This window comes from Cajanus cajan, chromosome 8 (genome assembly GCF_000230855.2).
Source record: "Cajanus cajan strain Asha chromosome 8, NIPB_CcT2T_4, whole genome shotgun sequence".
Lineage (NCBI taxonomy): Eukaryota > Viridiplantae > Streptophyta > Magnoliopsida > Fabales > Fabaceae > Cajanus > Cajanus cajan.
The window spans coordinates 456,827-477,646 of NC_138524.1; the positions used below are offsets into that span (position 1 = coordinate 456,827).

At 29.4% G+C, this 20,820-nt stretch overlaps 3 protein-coding genes across 4 annotated transcripts; 2 read left to right on the forward strand and 1 right to left on the reverse strand.

Annotated features, from left to right (window-relative positions):
• The first annotated feature begins 4,173 nt into the window (after window positions 1-4,173).
• Window positions 4,174-4,473, forward strand: LOC109799237 (dehydration-responsive element-binding protein 3). Its single transcript, XM_020359789.1, has one exon. It carries the CDS (start codon window positions 4,174-4,176, stop codon window positions 4,471-4,473), a length of 300 nt encoding a protein of 99 aa, XP_020215378.1.
• Window positions 4,474-10,319: 5,846 nt separating this feature from the next.
• On the forward strand, window positions 10,320-13,918 carry LOC109799028 (putative beta-1,3-galactosyltransferase 8). 2 transcript variants are annotated; one of them, XM_020359501.3, is made up of 10 exons: window positions 10,372-10,474; window positions 10,849-10,937; window positions 11,119-11,319; window positions 11,406-11,470; window positions 11,669-11,862; window positions 12,154-12,411; window positions 12,494-12,581; window positions 12,901-13,026; window positions 13,197-13,306; window positions 13,597-13,918. In XM_020359501.3, the coding sequence occupies exons 3-10, from the start codon at window positions 11,167-11,169 to the stop codon at window positions 13,743-13,745; spliced, it is 1,143 nt and encodes a 380-aa protein (XP_020215090.1). In that variant the 5' UTR covers window positions 10,372-10,474; window positions 10,849-10,937; window positions 11,119-11,166; the 3' UTR covers window positions 13,746-13,918. The 2 variants fall into 2 exon arrangements, with proteins under 2 accessions (XP_020215089.1, XP_020215090.1); XM_020359500.3 differs by lacking the exon at window positions 10,849-10,937 and having other exon boundaries at window positions 10,320-10,474.
• A 146-nt stretch (window positions 13,919-14,064) lies between these two features.
• Window positions 14,065-18,956, reverse strand: LOC109798296 (protein BEARSKIN2). The gene is made up of 3 exons (XM_020358513.3): window positions 18,410-18,956; window positions 16,397-16,674; window positions 14,065-16,251 (listed from the first exon to the last, which is right to left on the reverse strand). Exons 1-3 carry the CDS (start codon window positions 18,570-18,572, stop codon window positions 15,607-15,609), a joined length of 1,086 nt encoding a protein of 361 aa, XP_020214102.1. The 5' UTR covers window positions 18,573-18,956; the 3' UTR covers window positions 14,065-15,606.
• Between the last annotated feature and the right edge of the window lie 1,864 nt (window positions 18,957-20,820).

The window sequence follows — 20,820 nt, forward strand, 5'->3', positions numbered from 1 at the left end:
TTTTTATAAGTACACCTCTTTTATTTATTTTTTTAATTATAAAATATTGTAATTTTTTTAAAATTTTCTAATTTTACACCTTCAACTTTTAATTTGCTACTTTCTTTTTTTCATACATTTTTTGTTCTCTTTCAATTTTCACATATTAACAAAATAAGTGGGGTGAAAGAAAAGTAAGGGAGTATATATAAAAAATTTATTAAAAAAAGGGAAAATGTGTGAAAAAAGGTATTAAATAAAATTTTATAAGTGTAAAATAAAAAAAAATTTAAAAAAAAATTAAAATTTTAATTATTTTTTAAAAAAAAATTTACTTATAGAAAAAAAGAGGTGTATATATCATGAACCTATTTTGAAATTTATTGATATGTTGTTATAATGGAGCGGATGACACATTTGTAAACTGTAATCAACAACTAATTATGCTGGATGCCCGGAAACGTTTGCTATTTTTTCTTGAGTTAAGTTTTTAACCTCTCAACATTTTAAAAATTTAAACTTTTGTCTTTCTTATTTTTTTTTCTTCTAATTTTTAATCTTTTATTAAATTTTGTCACATAAATTAGTCCTTAGAATTTACTCTTATTAAGTGATAATGTGTGTTGATAAATTATGATTGAATCAATCATTGACACTCATATGACTATTTAATAAGTGTAAAATCATATAATAAGTGTAATTTTATTATTCATTCATGGTTATATTAGTAAAAATTTATTTTAATGTCATTTATTTTCAAAAAATAATGTCTGACCATAAATAAATAGAAAAATTACATATATCATATGATTTAATATTTACTAGATAGTCACGTAAATATTAATAGTTAAGTTAGTCATAATTTATTAATATATATTATCAATTAATAAAGAAGACTTGGTTCTAAAAACTAATTTATGTAATAAAAAAAATAATGAAAGACTAAAAGTTGACAAAATATTCAAGAGGTACTAAAAATTGAGTTCATAAAAAGTTAAAAGACAAAATTTATTTAGCTCTTTTAATAAAGATAATATGTATTTTTTTATGTACATATGTTGTTGACAGTTTTATCTCTAAACTTAAAAAAAAAAAATCTCTTCCATGCTTTTTTTTTGTGTAGTTTTAATTCTTTTTCTCTTTATTTCTTTGTAAATTTATTTTTTTAATGTATTATATCCTTTAAATAATTATTCAAAACTACTCACACTTTCTAATGGTTAGATATTCACACATATTTAATATTAATTAATTTTTATTATTTTTACATAAATACTAATAGACCTGAAGTGTTTTTTTTATGTTAGTTAAAAAATTAATAATTTCGTAATTATGCTTTATGACTTTAATAAAAAAAATCATGTGTTTTATTTTCGGCCTACGAATTTTAAATGGCCTCAAATAAGTCTTCCTTAGAGAGATTAAAGAAATAAAACAAAATGTTAAAAACAAAAGACAAAAATTGTAAAAATATCCTTATCTACGGATTGGCTTTTCCGACTTTTAACCACCATTTCTCATCACATAAGTTTTTTTTAACTCAAACTGAAGCGCTACGTCAAGCTATACAAAATAAATAAATACATAAATAAGAAAGATGCAACACTTATACCTCGAGTTGAAAAGAAAAAAAAAAAGATAAAACATATTTTTGAACTCTCTAAATTTATTCAAATTCATTTTTAGTCTTTTTAAATTCATTTGTCTTATTTTAATTTTTTTAATTTTTAAAATATATCATTTTTAGCTCTCTAAATATATTAGATAATGCCTAAAAAGTTATTCATCTTCTAATCACAAACTATTATATATAGTGAATTTGTTGGCTTTTATCATACATTAAAAGTATTTTAAAAATAATTATAAAATACTATTAAAAATATTTTAAATATTAAAAGTAGTGTATTTCAAAATTAGAGGAACTAAAATAAAATAAAAAAAATTAAAAAAGACTAAAATTAAACTTAATTTTTTTTAAAAGAATGAAAAGATATATATTTTAACGAAAAAGAAAATAATAATAACAAAAATGAAACACGTCGTTGTGTCTTACTCTTACGCACTATGTGATACATGATTTTTAAGTATACCTCACGTGAGAGTCGCAGTAGTCTATTGCATCTTAATTGAGGCAACAACCCATCTCTAGGAATGACAATAAGCTCACATGGAAGTGCATAGTAGGATATTTGTATTTGTTCTCATATTCGTGTGAGTATAAATACTTATAAATATTTATGAATATTTGTAAATTATTTTAAAAATAAAAAAAAAATATTATAACCTTTAAATTTATATTTGATATTAAGAATATTGAAATATTAAAAATAAATAATTTTTATTAATTTTTAAATTTGTAATTAATGATAATTTTTTTAAAATATTAAAAATAGTATAAAAAAATATAAGATAAAAATATGAATATCGTGAGTATACATACTACTATACTTGCCTTATCTATAAATGAATAAAAATATATTTGTACTTATTATCTATAAGTGTCTATTTAGATTATTCATAATAAATTTAATTCATATATACTCGTAGGTACGAATATTTTTTTCATCCATAATTACGTCCTTTACTTAGTATACACTTAGAAGCCAAATGTATTATTTATGTTTAAAAATATATTAAAAAACATGTAACATGAAATACAAAATATTTACATGTGTTTTTCAATGTAAATCACTTGAAAGCAATAATATGTTTTAAAGTAGTCTCACTTTGCAAAATAGTTTTCAAAAATACCCCCACTTTGCTCAAACAATTTAAAAATACAATTTTAACTTTATTATTTCTTATCTACTATTTACAAATATTAGATATATTAAGGATAAAAATATCTTTATGAAAAAATCAATTTTTTGTCTACTTTTCTATGTAATCAAATTAATAAAAAGAAAGCAACGTAATTGAGTTGGTTGTAGTATTAATGAGAAGTATAGGACAGTGTCAGTGCCCTGAATCCTGCAAGTTTCAGGTACAAGATGGGAAGGACAATACGTACGTACACACGATCCTTTGGGATTTCCATGTTAATGCGCGTGACGTGAGACTCAACAATCAACATTAACACTGCATGCCTACCTTCGCTGGCTTAACGCGTTTACGCATACTGCTACATTGCTCCCCTGTCCTTTCTGCCCCCAACTTACCAACATTTCAATAATTTATTTTTGTGAACAACTTAACATTTTTAGTTAAAATATTTATTTTCTTGCAACAAATTTTCATCCACAAGATATAAATTCAAGACATTATTTGCCTAACCCAATTCCACCAATAACAACGAAACATTACTTTCTTATCTTCACTTCCGAGACACAACTAAGAAAGGAGAATAAACAGTAAACACACACACACACGTCTATCCTTTATGCGGATTTTAATTTGCAAATGTTGAATTATGTCATGCTGATGTACATATGACCCATGCCATGGGGTAGAAAACTCACTTGGATCAGGATTCAGGATTACCTCCCTCATTTTATAATCCACCATCGTGTAACATTTTCATGTTTCTTTGTCTATTATATTAATATACTTCCTTTTTATTGAATTGAGCATTGTGTGAAGAATATGCTAGATGTATAGTACATTTTGAACAATCTTTCCATTCATAGGGCAATTAATTACCAAATAAGTTGGGATGGTGAATAAAATATTTAGCCGTCTCTATTAAAAACCTAACCAATTTAACATCACATCGGTGAAAGGCACAAATGTAGCAGCAAGTTGTTAGAATTGCAATTAAGAAGTTGCCTAGAACGGAGTGGAAAGTTACTTGACAAAAATTAACACTAATTGCAATGTGTCAGTGAGTGTAACCTAACCAACTTGAAGTAATAAAACTTTAACTACTTGACAAATAAAGGATGGTATGTTGTGTAGCACCTTCTGTTGCAAATTACAATTGCAATTGTACTTGAGTATATAGTATAGTTGGGAGAGAAAGGGTTACCCGAGTTGGAAGTTGGAAGTTTGAAGTTTGAAGTGTCTACAATACATAAACCCGTGAAAGGCTTGAAGGGTGAAAGGGTGATTTGAGTGATTAATATTAATGTGCATGAGTGAGGAAGGAGAAGGCAAAGAGGGGTCAAGGAAGCGGGCGCGTGGGGACGGTACGTTTCGGAAATAAGGTTGCCGGGCCAGAAAGGGCGCATATGGCTGGGCTCATTCGGGTCGGCTGAGATGGCGGCTCGGGCTTACGACTCGGCGGCTTTCTTCCTCAAAGGAGCCTCTGCCATCCTTAATTTCCCCGACCTCGTCGACTCCCTCCCTCGCCCTCTCTCCTCCTCCCGGAGAGACATACAATCCGCCGCTGCCATGGCCGCCCTCCACCACCCCACCGGAGACGACTCCACCACGACGTCGTTTCAGGATGTCTTGGAAGCTCCTCTTATGAGCCCCCCCTCCGCTTTGATTCCACTTTCGGAGACTTTTCATGGAACCAAGTCTTTGATCACATTCTCATCATGGAATCAACAATAACATCCTCTCTTCTTTAACGCTTCTTTTGCAATTACTTTATTTCTAGTACTAAACAAAACCTCTTATTATGTACTCATCACCAATAAAGGACCACTCCAGACTAAAACTTGTTACTCACACACTGCTTTCACTGTTAACCATCTTAATTCACTTTCATATATTTTTATCACTAGAAGAGAAATAAGAAAAAGTATAAGAGAAAGAATAGTAGAAATATATGCAAAAGATATGTTTATTATCCTTAATATTACATTTACACGATATAAAATAAAAGGGTAAATTTATCATTTCTCTTTATTTCACGAGTATCACATTCTTAACACTTTTCTTTTTTAATAAATTTCTTCAGTCTTGGTGAGAGAAGGTTTAGTTTCATCTTAGTTACTATAAATGAGAACAAATTTGGGTAGATTTAGATTGGGTTAAGTCATAAATGAATGGATGGGCTAAAACCTTTGGGTTTATTTTTTTGGTCGATAGACCCTTGAATTCTTACTAGTACTATATTTAAACTTCTTTTTGGGTTGTTAGTATGACCCGTAAATTAGATTCCTTCTGGTCTTCTGCTTCTGCAGCCAACATTAAATTAAAATAAAGGAGAAGGACAAATACAATATTATAAAGGGATAAAAACCAAATGATAAAAAGAGAAATAGAAATCAGAGAAAATAGTACTGCAGAGGTCCAGGTTCAGGCCCATTTATTATCTCTATACTAAAACATTCAATTTATTTATGTATGTAACCGTGGGCCTGTCATCTTCACCCTTAACTTTTCTTTCAAAATAGAAATGGATGTGTGAAGAATAGAGATTGTTTTTTTTTTTTAATTATTTATTATGAGAAGTAGAAGGATATCCGTTAGAGCTGTCAAAACGGGCCAACCCGGCCCATGTGGGCCGGCCCACCTTGACCCACTTTAAAAACGAGCCAACCCAACCCGGCCCACTTGTAATTTTTTCAAAAAAAATTTGGCCCGGCCCGGCCCACCATGGGTTGGTGGGTTATACGGGCCAGCCCACCAGCCCACCAAAAATTAAAAAAAAATTATTAACAAAATTCAAAATTTTAAATTAATTATAAATTAACATAATAGTCATAAAATTAACATCATTAATAGTTATAAGTCATAATTCATCATACAAAATTAAATACAAATCATGATAAAAGTTTAAAATAAAAATTTTCAATATATCATCATACAAAATAAACTACAAATCATATTCAAATTTTTATTGAAAAAAAAAATGGTGGGTTGGTGGGCCACCCGGCCCACCACGGGTTTAGCCCGGGTGGGCCGGGTCAAAGTGGGCCGGGTTGAAATATACCCACCTACTATAAAACTTCAATTTTTTTTGGCCCGACCCGGCCCGTTTTCAAGGTGGGCCGGGTTGGCCCACGGGTCCCGGCCCACTTTGACAGCTCTAATATCCGTGCATTTGTACATGTCACTATCATTTTTATATATGTTAAGAATATATTCTTTTTATAAATTATTATTTATATTAAGATAACATAATTAAATATTTGAATTTTTTCAAAAATATAAAAAAAATATTCAAATTGAATATAGTCTTATGTATATTAATTTTGTTTTAAATTATAAGACCCTTTCAACTAAATTATATCCTTAAAAAAATTAGTTAATTTAGTTAAAAATATTAAATTTCTCAATAATTTAAACTACTTTTTAATAACTTTATCTTTTTTTAACTCAATCATTTTTCACCTAATTAATTAATATTTATAATTTTAAAATATGAAATAATAATTGTATTTAATCATTTTAAATTCATGTTGTGAATAAAAATTTATTATATTTATAATATTAATAGATAGTATTTTTGAATATTTCATATGGATTAATAAAAAAATATTAAAAGTTGATGTGACAAAATATCACGTGTCTCATCACTCATGCCATCTCATCCCAATCAATAAAGTGAGTTAAAAATCTATTCCACTTCATTTGATAATAAAAAAAGAGTTATATGTATATAATATTTATTAAAAATAAAATAAATAAATAAATATTTTTTTAGTAATAAATAATTTAGACACAATAAATGAAATAAAAAACAAGCATTATAAAAATGAAAATTTTAAAATCATTAGTTGAACAAATAAGATTTTTTTTATCTGACTTAAAAAAATTTAAAATAACTATAAATTTCAATTCTTAGCTTAACAATCAATTTTCAATAGAATTTTCTTTTTACAAATTTAATATTCTTCAAACACAAAACATTAACAACATGTTAAAATTTTAGATCATATATTGTTAATATTTTATATCACTATAGTCTATATAAAACTCATCTGACTTCAACTATATTGTAAATAAAAATTTATTATATTTATAAACAATATTTTGAAGATTTTTTTATCGATTAATAAAAAGTTATTGGAAGTTAGAGAAAAAAATATCTTATTTCATTTCGCTAAGTTAAATGAGTTTGAAAATTTAACTCATTTAATTTAGTAATTAAAAAAGTTATATATATATACATATATATATATATTACAAATTAATAAATAAACTTAACTTTGTAGTATTATTAATTTAGACACAATAAAATAGAATACAAAAATTTAAGCATTATAAAAATATAATTTTCAATTTTTAGCTTAAAAATAACTCATTTTTTAGAAGAATTTTTTTTTACAAGTTTAATATTTCTCAAATACATAAAGATTTAATAACATGTGAAAAATTTAGACTAAGTAAAATTTATCACCATTATTTTAATTTATAGTATATATAAAACTCATCTAGCTTTTACAACTATATTGTAAACAAAAATTTATTACATTTATATTATTATAAATAATATTTTGAAGATTTTATATGCATTAATATAGAATAACAATTTTTTTTATAAATATAATTTATACAGTGTCTTGAAGTTAATAAGTAAAAACTAATATATTTTTGCGTGACTCCCACTTGTCAAGAATTATTTTAATATAGGGTAGAGATTGTTTGATACACTTTTCAAAAATAGTTTACAGCATGTTGAAATTTAGGGTTCTTAAAAACCATCATACTCATAGTGCCCACTCATGAACCACACCATAGTTGAAAAATCTGTAGCGTATGAATATTAGGATTTCTGTTCATATATATACATAAACTTTCGAATTTCGATGCCAAGCTGGATGGACTTGAAGAAACACGTTACTAATTAATTGTATTATATCATCTAGTGAATCTTGAAAGTTTTGAAACCAAATATATCTCTCAAGTTTATTTTTCATCTCCAAAACAACATTCAAAATAGATTTACCATGCTCTTTTCTACTTTTAATTTTCTTCTTAAAAATAGATTTCAAATTTGATTTACAATTTTTTTTTCCTGTTGAAGAACTATAAAATCGTGCATTAAACAAATAAATACAAGTAAGTAACTAGATTTTAGCGATACACATTTGACAAATATATTAACTTTCATAGGTAGTAAAAAAGACAAAAGTCCAAATTATTAAATTCATAAAAACTTGAATTTATAATTGTTTAATTTAATTATAGTATTAAATAAATATATAAAAGAAATTTAAATTTTTTTTAAATTGCAATACAAAAATTTATAAATAAAAAAATAGCATGTAACAAAACAATTGACAATTTGAATTTAGATAATGATAAGAGTAGTTAGAGGTTGATTTCATTAATTTTCTTCGTGTAAATTCTCTCCAATTTTCATTCATTGTTGTAATTATACAATTAATTCAACATACCACAATTATATTTTAACATAATTATTTAAGCAAGAAATTTTAGGTTATTTAAGAGAAATCTCAATTCATTGGTAACTTTTGTTAAACAATTATGCATTAAGTTCAAGGACCAAAAGTCGACTGATAATATTTATTCCAATTCTAAAAGAGTTTTCCAACCTCAGTTAAAATTATAAAATCATAAATTGACCAAAGTACACATTAAGTACAAAGTAAAAGTGACTAACTAAATATAAAAAAATATATTGAATGAGAACATGGAAGTTTAAATGAGTGTAGATGCTACACCAATTTCCTACGGTAGAAAACTTAGCTACTCATGACTAAGAATTACACAAGAAAAGAGGGATCTTTGATTGACTCATGATTACAATAATGTTCTCACAAAAACTCTCTTTAATCTTTCTATAATTGTATTTTGAAAGTAAAATAATGGATACAAAAACTTTCTATAAATCTTATTTTTATAATATTTTTTATTGGATTTTAGGTTATACATGCTTGCTCAAAAATCCATGTGACTCACTCTGATTGAGTTTATGCTAGTTCTAGTGATATTTTCTATTCTGATTCATTTAGAGCATTTCGTTGTAGCTTTGAGCAAATTTCACTTACTATCAGAGTGCTCAAGTAGCTCACTTTAAACAAGTTGGTGTAAACCTTTTATGATTCAGAACAATTTTCTATGTAACTTGAAACTAGTTTTTTTTTTTAAATTTGTAACTTTCAAATTATTTCTCCATACGTCATCATTATATCATCAAGAAAAAATATTAAAAAAAATATTATTTGAATAATTAAATTCTAAAATTAAATTATCTTTTGATTAAATATTTCGTAGTAAAAACAAAATTTATAAATAAAAAATATATTGATAATCTAAATTGAATAAAATATATATGCATAATTTGACAATTGACAATTATCAGTTTGGTTAAATTGGTTTGAGTCTTTTGGACCATACACTCTCGATCTCTCATAGTGTTGTCCATACTCCATATTGGGCCTGCTGAAAATTTCAACGTACAGCTACAAAAACTTAAAACCAAAAACAGTTATACATACAAGCCCTTAAAAATCCTTGACTTTTTTTGGTAATTTCCCGCGAACTGTCAATAGAAAATAAGTATATTTCTATAATTCAATATTTTAATCATGACATAAACATTAATCTTGTCCTATCATCTAATGTTGTTTTATCTTATTTTGTTAAGAGCTGAGCTGACTCATGAGATAGTAGAAGATTTAACTGCTTTTTAGACCACTCCTAATTGCATCCACCTGTGTTTGTGATTGCATCCACATGTGTTTGTGTGTGATGAACAAAACAAAAACTCAGTAGTCACTAGTGTAATTAATGTCTTATTATAACTAAATTACCATTTACTAGACTAGGGATGTAAAAGTTAAACTCTTTTCATGATGGTGATATAATAAAAAAAATTGACACTGAAATCAAAATTAAAACTGTTCGGAAAGAACATTTTTCAGCTGCTTACTCAGTCACTCATTGCGTGTGAGTTATCAACTTGCTACATGTCCACTGGCCAATCATTTTTAACTTTTGAGTCATATATAAATACTTTATAATTTGAAATGACAATGAGTATTAACTGATAATTGATTTAGTGTCCCCAAGTGTGTACATTAAATGTACACAACAATATGTTGGACATCTCTACCAGCAGTTATTAATCCACTTTAGTATTTTGTTGTAAGTTGTAACTTTTACTTACTAACAATTGTTAATAGGTGATTATGGGGAATGGGGTTCATTTTTCTTGTGCTTGAAAATATTGGTCATGATTTAACTTAGGAATATAAATATTTAAAAGCAACAAGAATTGTAAGCAGCGTAATTTCTGGCCTATGTTTCCATCCAATTCATGAAATCAATAAATTGTAGAATTATACTAACATGTGCTGCTCTCTCTTAACTCATACGCAGACAGTTAGTTTAGGCAAATAGCCAAACTTTAGTACACACGTAATTGGTGTTAGAGAGATTGCCCACACAAACAGAGGAGTGGAGTTCTTTTCTTGTTAATAGCTGAATTTGTTGCATCATGAAAATCACATGATCAAACTACCAATATTCTGCCAATCGAAAACATACCATATAACTATAATATTAGCATTTATAGAGAGCTATAGATAGGTACATTGTCAGACATCTCTGTCATTGATCCTTATTATTGTTGTATTTTAAGAATTTCCAGTCAAATGTAACATGATCCTGCTTTCATCAAACATTTACTTTTCAGGTAATTGGACCTCAAGTAGTCTAGTTTTATAATATTCTCTTATATTTTTCATAGTCTACGTAAATTAATTGTAAAATTTTAAAGTTGTTTTGCTTGAGTTTATTGACATTTATACTGATTGACAACCCCTTATAGTGATTCACCAATCTCTCACAAGTCACAACCTACTTAGGAATCGATAAATAGTTAGGCAATTTAGTGATTATGCTTGTTTACGTTGCTTTAGATATCTTTCGTTCAGTAACTATTTGACAAAGTAAAATAGCATAAAAAGTTAGCTGTGGTCAATTTTAGAGCAAGATAAACATTTTGCTTCACACATTCCTTGTTTTTTATAATGAACATCCCACTGATGCTCACATGATATGCTCAAGGCCTACCGTAATTTCATGGCTACGATGAGTTGGAACTTGGAAGTTGCATTAACATTATAGTTCTAATATCAACAGTTACATCAACAAAGGTAGATCACAAGATATTTGCTTATAACGGTAACCCGCATTGATTTATAATGCTGCATTTACTTGATTCCTGGGACCTAACATGGAAAATGCTGCATATATCAATATGTGTGCCCATGCTCAATTGTTTTCCATATATATAATTTTATCTAGTAACACTTTTCCATGAAAACCGTCCACAAGGCCTAATTTAAGTTGAAGGTGGTGGTATCGCTGGATCGTGAGGGAAACATGAGGGGAAAGCCAGCTTTGGGAAAAACCATTTTGTTTCTATGCATTGCATGCTTTCTTGCCGGAACACTCTTCAGTGGCCAGATGTGGACACGCCCCTCCAACCATGAAAATACACTCCTACCACCTAGAAGCGATTGTGATCACAAGCGAGTGAGTATCTATAACTATTGTAATGCTTCCTTTCTTTATTCCAAAGGATATATATGTCAAAATTCAATTTCTAATCTTTCAAGCAGAAACTGATTGAAGGCAGACCTGGTGATGTAATGGAGGAAGTAGTAAAGACTCATCAAGCTATCAAGTAAGATATAAATCTTGCTCTCACTTTTAAGTTGTTTTGATATTATATTATCAATTGATCACACATTTTAGAACCGAAGTTAATTTGAACTAATTAATTCAATCCAACAAATCCATCAGTACTGAAAATTATTTCTCACTTATATATTTTATTTTGTGTTAATCTTTGATGGGCGTGTGTGTGACTGAAATTAAATAGGTCTCTGGATAAGGCAGTTTCAACATTGGAAATGGAGCTGACAGCAGCTCGCACAAGCCAAACTGGTGGGCAGCACTTGCGGCAACAGCCTTCTAACCACAGTTCAAAGAAAGCTTTTGTGGTGATTGGAATTAACACAGCGTTTAGCAGCAAAAGGAGAAGAGACTCCATACGTGAAACATGGTTACCTAAAGGTGCGCTGCATGTGACCTCTAATTATCAATCAAGAGACAACTAGTTTTGCAACAAAACTTACATGCAAGTACTATCGATACTGTTGTTTCATCATAATTGAAATTTTATATTAATAATATGGATAATAAATAAATTAGAGTTTCACCTTGACATAACGTATCTAAGTTTCTATTTGTAGAATATGACCAACGTATCTAAGTTTTGTAGAATATGACCAACGTATCTAAGTTTTGTCATAGTTTTCTAGTATTCCGAAGGACTCAAGGAGCGTATTTTATTTGTGAAAACAGGAAATCAGCTGAAGGAACTGGAGAAAGAGAAGGGGATTGTTGTAAGGTTCGTGATTGGGCACAGCACCACGCCAGGCGGAATTCTTGATAAAGCGATTGATGCAGAAGAGGCAGAACACAAGGACTTCCTCAGGTTAAATCACGTTGAGGGCTACCACGAGTTATCTACCAAAACTCGCCTCTACTTTTCCACTGTTATTTCTATGTGGGATGCTGATTTCTATGTCAAAGTCGACGATGATGTCCATTTAAATCTAGGTACTTGTTTTTGTTTTTTGAGGTTTAATTTTGCTTGCTTTATATGTCGTATGTATGTGTCATTTGTTTCTTTGTAATACAGGTATGCTAGCGAGTACACTTGCTAAGTACCGATCAAGACCCAGGGTTTATATTGGTTGCATGAAATCCGGTCCAGTTCTGTATCAAAAGTGAGCTTTCTCTCTTTTTCCATAAATTACTACTAGTAATTAACTAACGTGTCTCTGATTAATCTCTGCATGATATATAATGAAGTGTTACTAATTTTTTTCTTAAGTTAAAACTTCTAAATATATATCATGCAGAGATTGGTAGAAGACCATGAATATTTGGTTGTTTAGATCTATCTAATAATTTCTCATGTTTTTCCTTCCAAACATTAATTGTCATCGATTATTGTAGGGAAGTGCAGAATTATTTATGTGTAGTAGCCTCACTTTTGTTTTTTGTTTTTAAAATAAAGTAACCTCGTTTTAACTTGTGTGGCAGAGGAGTAAAGTATCATGAGGCTGAACACTGGAAATTTGGAGAGGAAGGAAACAAGTATTTTAGGCATGCCACTGGCCAATTATATGGCATCTCCAAGGATCTTGCTACTTATATATCTATCAATTGGTGACTTCATCATTCTTTCCCATTGTTCAATCATTTAATTGATAAATTTTTTAAGTAGAATTATACTCTCTTCTACCTGTGGCAAATCACTTGCAGCAATTAACTAATTATTCTTTAGTGATTAATGATTATATTAGCTTATGGGCATCACATGCAAAATTACATTGCAGGCCCATATTGCACAGATACGCAAATGAAGATGTATCTTTGGGCTCATGGTTATTGGGCCTAGAAGTTGAACATGTGGATGAACGGTCTATGTGTTGCGGGACCCCTCCAGGTACATTTTCCTTGGTGAAAGGTGAAAGATAAAAAAGGATATTGTATCCCCCAATATTGTGAGAAAGTGTGATTATAACAAAACGTAGAAAATGTAGATTTACTAGCAGTTAACCTGTGCGTACGCACGGGTTTACATATAATTTACATTTTAATTTTTTATTATTATAAGTAACAAATTATTTGTTGTAAATGAGATATAAAATAAAAATAAGCTACACTATCATTGAATGTAATTTGAAAATAAATATCATTAAAATAGTTTCATTTTTGTCTTGTCTGTATATACAGATTGTGATTGGAAGGCAAGGACAGGAAATGTGTGCGTGGCATCTTTTGATTGGTCATGCAGTGGTATATGTAAGTCTGTGGAGAGAATGAAAGATATACATAAAGCTTGTGGAGAGGGAGATGGAGCTGTTTGGAACGTTGACCTCTAATTCTCTAATTGAAACACAAAATCTTATAGCTTTACTAGTTTTGCATGAAGAGGAATTGAATGCCGTTTCCTTTTATTTAAATTTTTAATGAAATTTGTTAGTGTGTTCAAGAACAATATCTATAGTAAAAGACTTTTTTCATTAAAAAAATATAATAACCTTGGTTTTGTTTATCTTTTGAATTTCTAATATAATTTCCATTTCTATATTTTACAGATAATTATCTAACTAATTCTATAAAAATTATTTTGTCAATTTCGGCACTTGCAACAATTACAAAAATGTAAATACAATTCCCTCTATTATTAATAGCGATTGTTCAAGTCTAATTTTTTTTAAAAGTATAACCTAACCATTATAACTCTAATACTACTAGGTTATATATACATGTATATATTTGCATATTTGAATTCGGAGATTTTCATAGATAATTTTTGAAAATCTCAAAGTAATTTATTCAATATTTTGGTAAACAAATTACTTAAATATAGTGGCACAATAGGCCTCTTTAGGCCTACAAAATTGGTATGGAACTAATTTGCTTATTAGTATGTCAAATTGACCTTTCTTAATTGGTAGTCAAAAATGCTACTATAAGAGATTGAGTTCTCACTCAAGCGAGTTTGGTTTGCAGTCAAATGACTAGATAACTTTAGTTGATAATTAAAATAACATCTGAGCAATTATTAGAAACATATAGGATTAAAACTTTCTTCTTAATGAAGTCAATTAGAAATCAATCATCTAACTAATTTTGATTGGTGAACCCAATTGGAATTTGATCCGAAGAAACAAATACTTTGGTTATTATTTCATATATTAACTTTCTCTTATAATTTTGGAATACATAAAGTAGAATTTGTTAAATTTATTGATATTTATGCAACTTATTGAACTAGAGTGAACAATCCGAGTTGCCCTAATGATGATATGAAATAAATACATAAGTACTAAGTTTAACTGATTTCTATCTTTGTTATTATAACCTTTTTTATTGATCAAATTTGTTTGAAGTAGTAATAAACCACTATAATTATTCGTTAATGTTTAAACCCTTCATTAAAAAGAAAAAAATAACTTTCTCATTCTGAATTACACATATGACAAGTGTACAATTTTAAAAGTATATAAAAAATTTCACATATATATAAATTTCTCTCTCCCATGCATGTCTGAGAGAAAATTATTTGTGCATGTATAAGAAAGTGTGTACATATATTTTATTAAACTCACCAAATTGCGAATTCTATCCCATTACTATTTTTATTTTTATTTTAAAAGTTGAAATAAAATCCCGCATAACATCTCACGGGTCAAATTAGCTCATTTGGAACTCACTAATATTTCAAGTTGTGACTAAGAATTACATTGGGTCCTAAGTCATTTTTTTTTAAAGAGACTTAATGTCATATTAATTATCAATTTTTATGTTCTTTCTTTTGACTTTTTAAGCTAAAAAATCTTTTATCAATACTTCATAATTAAGTGATTCTAATATTTCATACTCTATTATTCAATTTGTCTTATATTTTTAATTTTAAAAAACTTTTTCCTACTGGCAGCAACTATACGATAGTATTTTTAAAAAACATCGCTTACATTTGGAAAATATAAGGAAATCTTAGGCATACAATCAATTAACACCACCATAATTGTATTATTTTTAATGGACAGTTGACAAACAATGGATTGGAAGATTACAATTAATGAAGTCTTCTAATCAAGTGAAACATAACAAACAATATATCTTAAATCAGTATAAAAATATATGTCCTCTTTATCCATTTTGAAATGGTTAGAGCCATCCAATTATCTCCAACCTTGCAATTAGATTGTTTAATTTCACTATAAGAAAGGGAAATCATTGTTTCCCATAGGCCCAGAAATCCATCCCTCCCCGTAATGAAAGTTGGTTGATCTGGTGTGGATTTGCCTCCTCAAACCTCACCCCTTTGTTTGACTCTTCATTTCCAAGTTGAGAGGTCACCAACCTATCAAGAACACCCCATTCGTTTATTCCTTCTCCTCTTCCGCCACCTATTTCTTGATTCGGTTCACACGACCCAACTTCCATTCCAGACTCCGAAACTTGATACCTTAGGCCCTCGCTACCGCTCTCACAGTCTCTAGGGTTTGTCATGAGTTGCTTTGCCATGATGGGGGTGTCCGAAGGTAGAGATGATGCGTATGAATAATCATAAACCATAGGTTTTTGAGCCTGAAGAAGAGGTTGGGATTGGAAGAGTGAGTATTGAGGGTTTTGATGATGCAAGTGTGGGTAGTGGAGAGCAAGTTCAGGCTTATCAAGCTCAAGCCCTGACGAGTTCCTAGGGTTTTGCTGTTGATGTAGTAGGTAATGGTTTTCTCTATGCATGAAGGACCGTGCATTGGTGCTTGAGGAATTGTTCATTTGTTGATCTGGATTATGTGTTGAGCCCCCACCTTCATTTCCAATCTTGAATAGATTCTTCTTCTTGAACACTCTGCACACCACCCAGCCATCTTCCTACAAATTCATTCATATGCATAAAAATCATAAGCAAAGGAAACATGATTATGCAGAAATTTCTTATTGATATGATTTTGGTGAAGGATGATTCAAAAAGAAAATTGATATATTATATTAAGGCGAGATGTTGAGAGATACGTACATTGGCATTTCCCTGAGGATCATTGCCTTCTTCTAGGCGATACTCATGCATGATCCAATCAGTCTTTTGTCCATGAGGAGCTCTGCCTTTGTAAAAGACAAGGGTTTTTCTCATTCCAATCTTCTTATAGCTATTCCTAATGCATTTATCTCTTCCCGTTGCTTTCCAAAACCCTGCATTTGTTGCTCTATTAGTCCTTGAACCTGTAGGGTACTTTCTATCCTTGTGACTGAAGAAATACCACTCATTTTGTGGAGTTGATCCAATTCTACATCTTTCTGTTTGAAATGAAAAAAATTAACTTTAGCAAACACCATAAATAATGATAATGAAAAATACATTATTCAATATTTGAGTTTGTTGGTCATTGATATGCATGGCTTCTCCTAAACAAGACATCATTTACAATGATATCAATATATCACATATCAGTGACATGTGCCTAAACGATAAAGTCGACAGAGAGATGATAAAAAGAAGAGAGAAGTGGGAGAGAATTGAACACTATTGAGAAGGACATTGGTACTGTATCCAACGAGATCCACTAATTAACGATCTCTATAATTGTGCAGATTAATACTTAATTATAAGATAATACTAGTAATTAGCTAGCGTAGTCTGAGCCCCTTGCTTGACTTATCAAACAGTATCCTTTTTGAGAGTTTTCAGATTTAATTTGAGGACAAAGGCATTCTTCCTCAGTAATAATAAAAGTTTTTTCTGTTTTCTTAATTGGTATGTATGTGGTACTTGAGTAACATTCTATGAAGAACAAATTAGAATGACGGTACTGCAAAAAACACAAGAAACAGAATGTGCGCTTATGCCATCAATTTTATTTCTTTATTCACTAAAAGAAATCAGAGTCGAATATAGTTGTAGTAATCAAGGTGATGAGATCTATTAATTGATATCTATCTTACACACAAAGCAAGCGACGACCGGTCTAAAGATAATCAAAATTTGACGTTGAGCTTTCTCATTCAGTTTTTTCTTATCCCCATATTATTATCTTATAATATTCTCATTTTTTTCTTATAATTCTTATATATCTCTTGCATAATTGTAGAAAATATTGTAAAAAATTAAGAAAAAATAGTGTTTCTGTATTTGATTAACTAGCCATGCCTTCTTTCTACTTTTTTATTTATTTATAAGCGTTCCTTCTTTCAACTTGATTAGAATAAATATATATCCCTTTGAAAAGAATTGCATACCATTCCTTCGCGTATCTGATAACAGAATTAAAATTCAATCACAAATTAAATTTTAATAGGTCATTATTCATAAGAACCCCCCGGCTCCAGACATCAAATTGATCAACTTCAAACTTTCACATGGTCCAGGAATATGACATATAAAGAAGCTAACATATTAATTCTTATAATTCAACTAGAACGCTGTTTCATACTCTTGCAGCTATTAAAGACTAAGAAATTTATACGTAACAAAATATATAACTTGTAAATGAAAAACAAGAACGAATAATTAGTTAAACAGGTCGACGTAGGATCAAATAAACCATATGAATTTTGTCATCTTGCTTGAAAATTGAAATTCATGCTTACGGGAGCATTAAAAGGATGATGCAGATCAGAAAACAACTAAAACTTGTCTTTTTCATAAAATTGGTATTATTAAGGATGTATAATATTTAGAGTAAAAATTAGCATGATCAAAATTGAGCATTCGTAGCAACTAAGATTTGCATGATGGTGAGAGATTCGAGTACATATATGTCTGTAAGTACTTAAGTTTAATTCTTGTTACTTTGGTTGTAAACTTTTCATCATTAAAAAAAAAATTGGGCATTTGAAACCAAGTAAATTTGGATACTAAACTGTATAAAGAATGGTAGTCGAATCATACAGAGACTAACATTTGCTTATCCAAAGTCATCCCAAATAAATACATATATATGTATACTGAAGCTTAAAGTTAGAAGATAAAAAGCAAGAGAAGCAAAGAGTAAATGAAGTAACATAAGAAAGAGGTAGTTCAATTTATAATTACCTTGCAAATCCCAAGGCTCCATCTTGTTCAAGTCGACCTCTCTAATAACATCCATGTCAAACTTCTGAAAGGACACCTTCTTCTTCAAGTAGTAATGAAGCAGCTCTTCGTCCGTTGGATGAAACCTAAATCCCGGCGGAACACCACCATTAGACGAACCCATCTTTCTTCAAATTCTCAATCACTAAACAAGTAGCTCTCTCTCTGAACAATTATATAACTATCTGAAGAACTAAGCAATCAATTCGTACGTGGTGTTGCAAGCATGGCACTTATATACCTTCTTGATTGTCAACGCCACCAATACACACTGTGACCACAGAAAGGGTTGACGGCCGGTGACTACGCCGACGGGAATGGTTAAAGCTACCTATCGTAAAAAACAAGTTTACGGAATGAATGTGACCAGTATGCATGATTGTTATTTTCTATTCTTATCTTTCATTTTTTTGGATATTTAGTTCAAGTTTTTCATAGGGTTCCCCACAAACGTACAGGGAGCGTAAGGTACACTCTCCTGTCCCTAGCTAGTAATTAACCTACATTAACAAAAAGAAAATATTCCTTTTTGTTTTGAATTAAGAGAAGAAAAGTCTATAATATAATTGAGCCAAGCTTGGGAAATTTTATTAAATTAAAAATTAACTAAAGGTAATCTATTTAGTAAAATGGAAGAAGCTTTAAAATTTGTTAAAATGAAATAGAGGGTGGGCGATAATGTTCGTGCTTATGCGTGAAGGTATATAACATTCTTTGCCCTAAGTTGAGGTCATCTTTGCTACTAATTAAATTACTGAAATATTGAAACTTGCATATCCTGCACTTGATAGTGATCCATACAAAGCTGTCCAAACTTCATTATTATGCTGATGCGAATCTGCCTTAATTAGGTATACAAATTGGGCATGCTTAATTTGTGGTTAAAGGTAGGGAATGATAATGTGAGTCAAATTTAAAACCCTAGCTTGTAATTTTGACTTTTTTCAAGTAGGGTTTGTGGTGTCAGTTAGCTTAAATAAAACCCAACCTTGATTAACTAGTTTTATAATAATTATCCATTTAGCGATCGAAATGGTTCACTGACATCATAACTCTGAATTAACAACTTTTTTAATCATGTGAAGAGAAATAACTACCGAAAAAATTCTACGTACGTGAGACTTCATCTTCCAATTGGAGAGAAATCAATCCTCCTGCCAGGTGAGATTCATAAGAAAGGCATATATATATTAAGAAAAGTTTTATGTAAATCGAAGAGAATACTCTTGTTAATATAATCAGCCAGTATTATTATGCTATTATGTTGAATAATACTATATATTCCACGCGCTTCTCAAAAGACTGTCGACTAACTTGCAATAAGAATCAGTTTGCTAGTTTTCTGGAAATATTTAAATCTGTAAATGATCCCGAGAATTGAAAACTAACATAATTTATAGGTTATTTGATTGTTCTTAAAGCAATGTTCGGAAAAATAGCTACTAAAGCTTCTTGGGATTTCCGCATTTCATTGGACGGCCGAAGTTTTATACTAATAAAATTCTTGTTGATAGACAATTTTTAATGTAAATTATTGGCAATCATATAAAGTTATAACAAAATTTGGGTTTAGTCTTAAATGTTCATAGAAACAGTTAGAGATGCAGTCGCCATAGCTGGGGCACGCACATGTGGGTATGACCTGAAGCGCATTCAGATTGCTTTACTTGATTCAATTGCACGCTTTCTTCCTGTACTTTTTGTGATTTATTATCCTTCCCAATGGAGCTTGCGATCTTGCGTATCAATCCTATATATGAGATATGTTTATAAAAGATATTTACGTAGGCTAACTTTCTATCACTGAGGCAACGAAAAAATCTAAAGCTAATTAGCTGCAAAATAACTAATTATATACATTCCTAACATGCGGTGATCTCATCTTCTACAGAGAAATGATTCGGTTAATTCATGGAAACATCTATTCTCAATTCTCAAAGTCCATTTGCATTCGTGCATGCATGTTTCTCCTGTAGACCGGATATTCATTAAAATTAATTGATGACATCTGTTCGCCATATATGTTGACTCAAATTTTGTGGAAAAAAATTGTATAATAAAAGCTTATATTACGAATTATAAGTTTCTTTAACCGACTTATAATTTCTATTTGGTAAGACGACTTACTTTAGAAATTTATCATTTATTTTCATAAGTTAATTGAAACGATTTAAAGTTTTTATTCTCTCTTTTTTTTTTATCCTAATTTTACTTGATTTTTTTTTATTTTTTTAAATTTAGATACTATTTTTCATACATCTTACTATTCTCTTACTCTCATTATTAAATAAATATATTATTTTACATTAATCCAATAGATTATTAGTTAATATTATCAAATATTTTTAATTCATATTTCACTAGCTTATTAT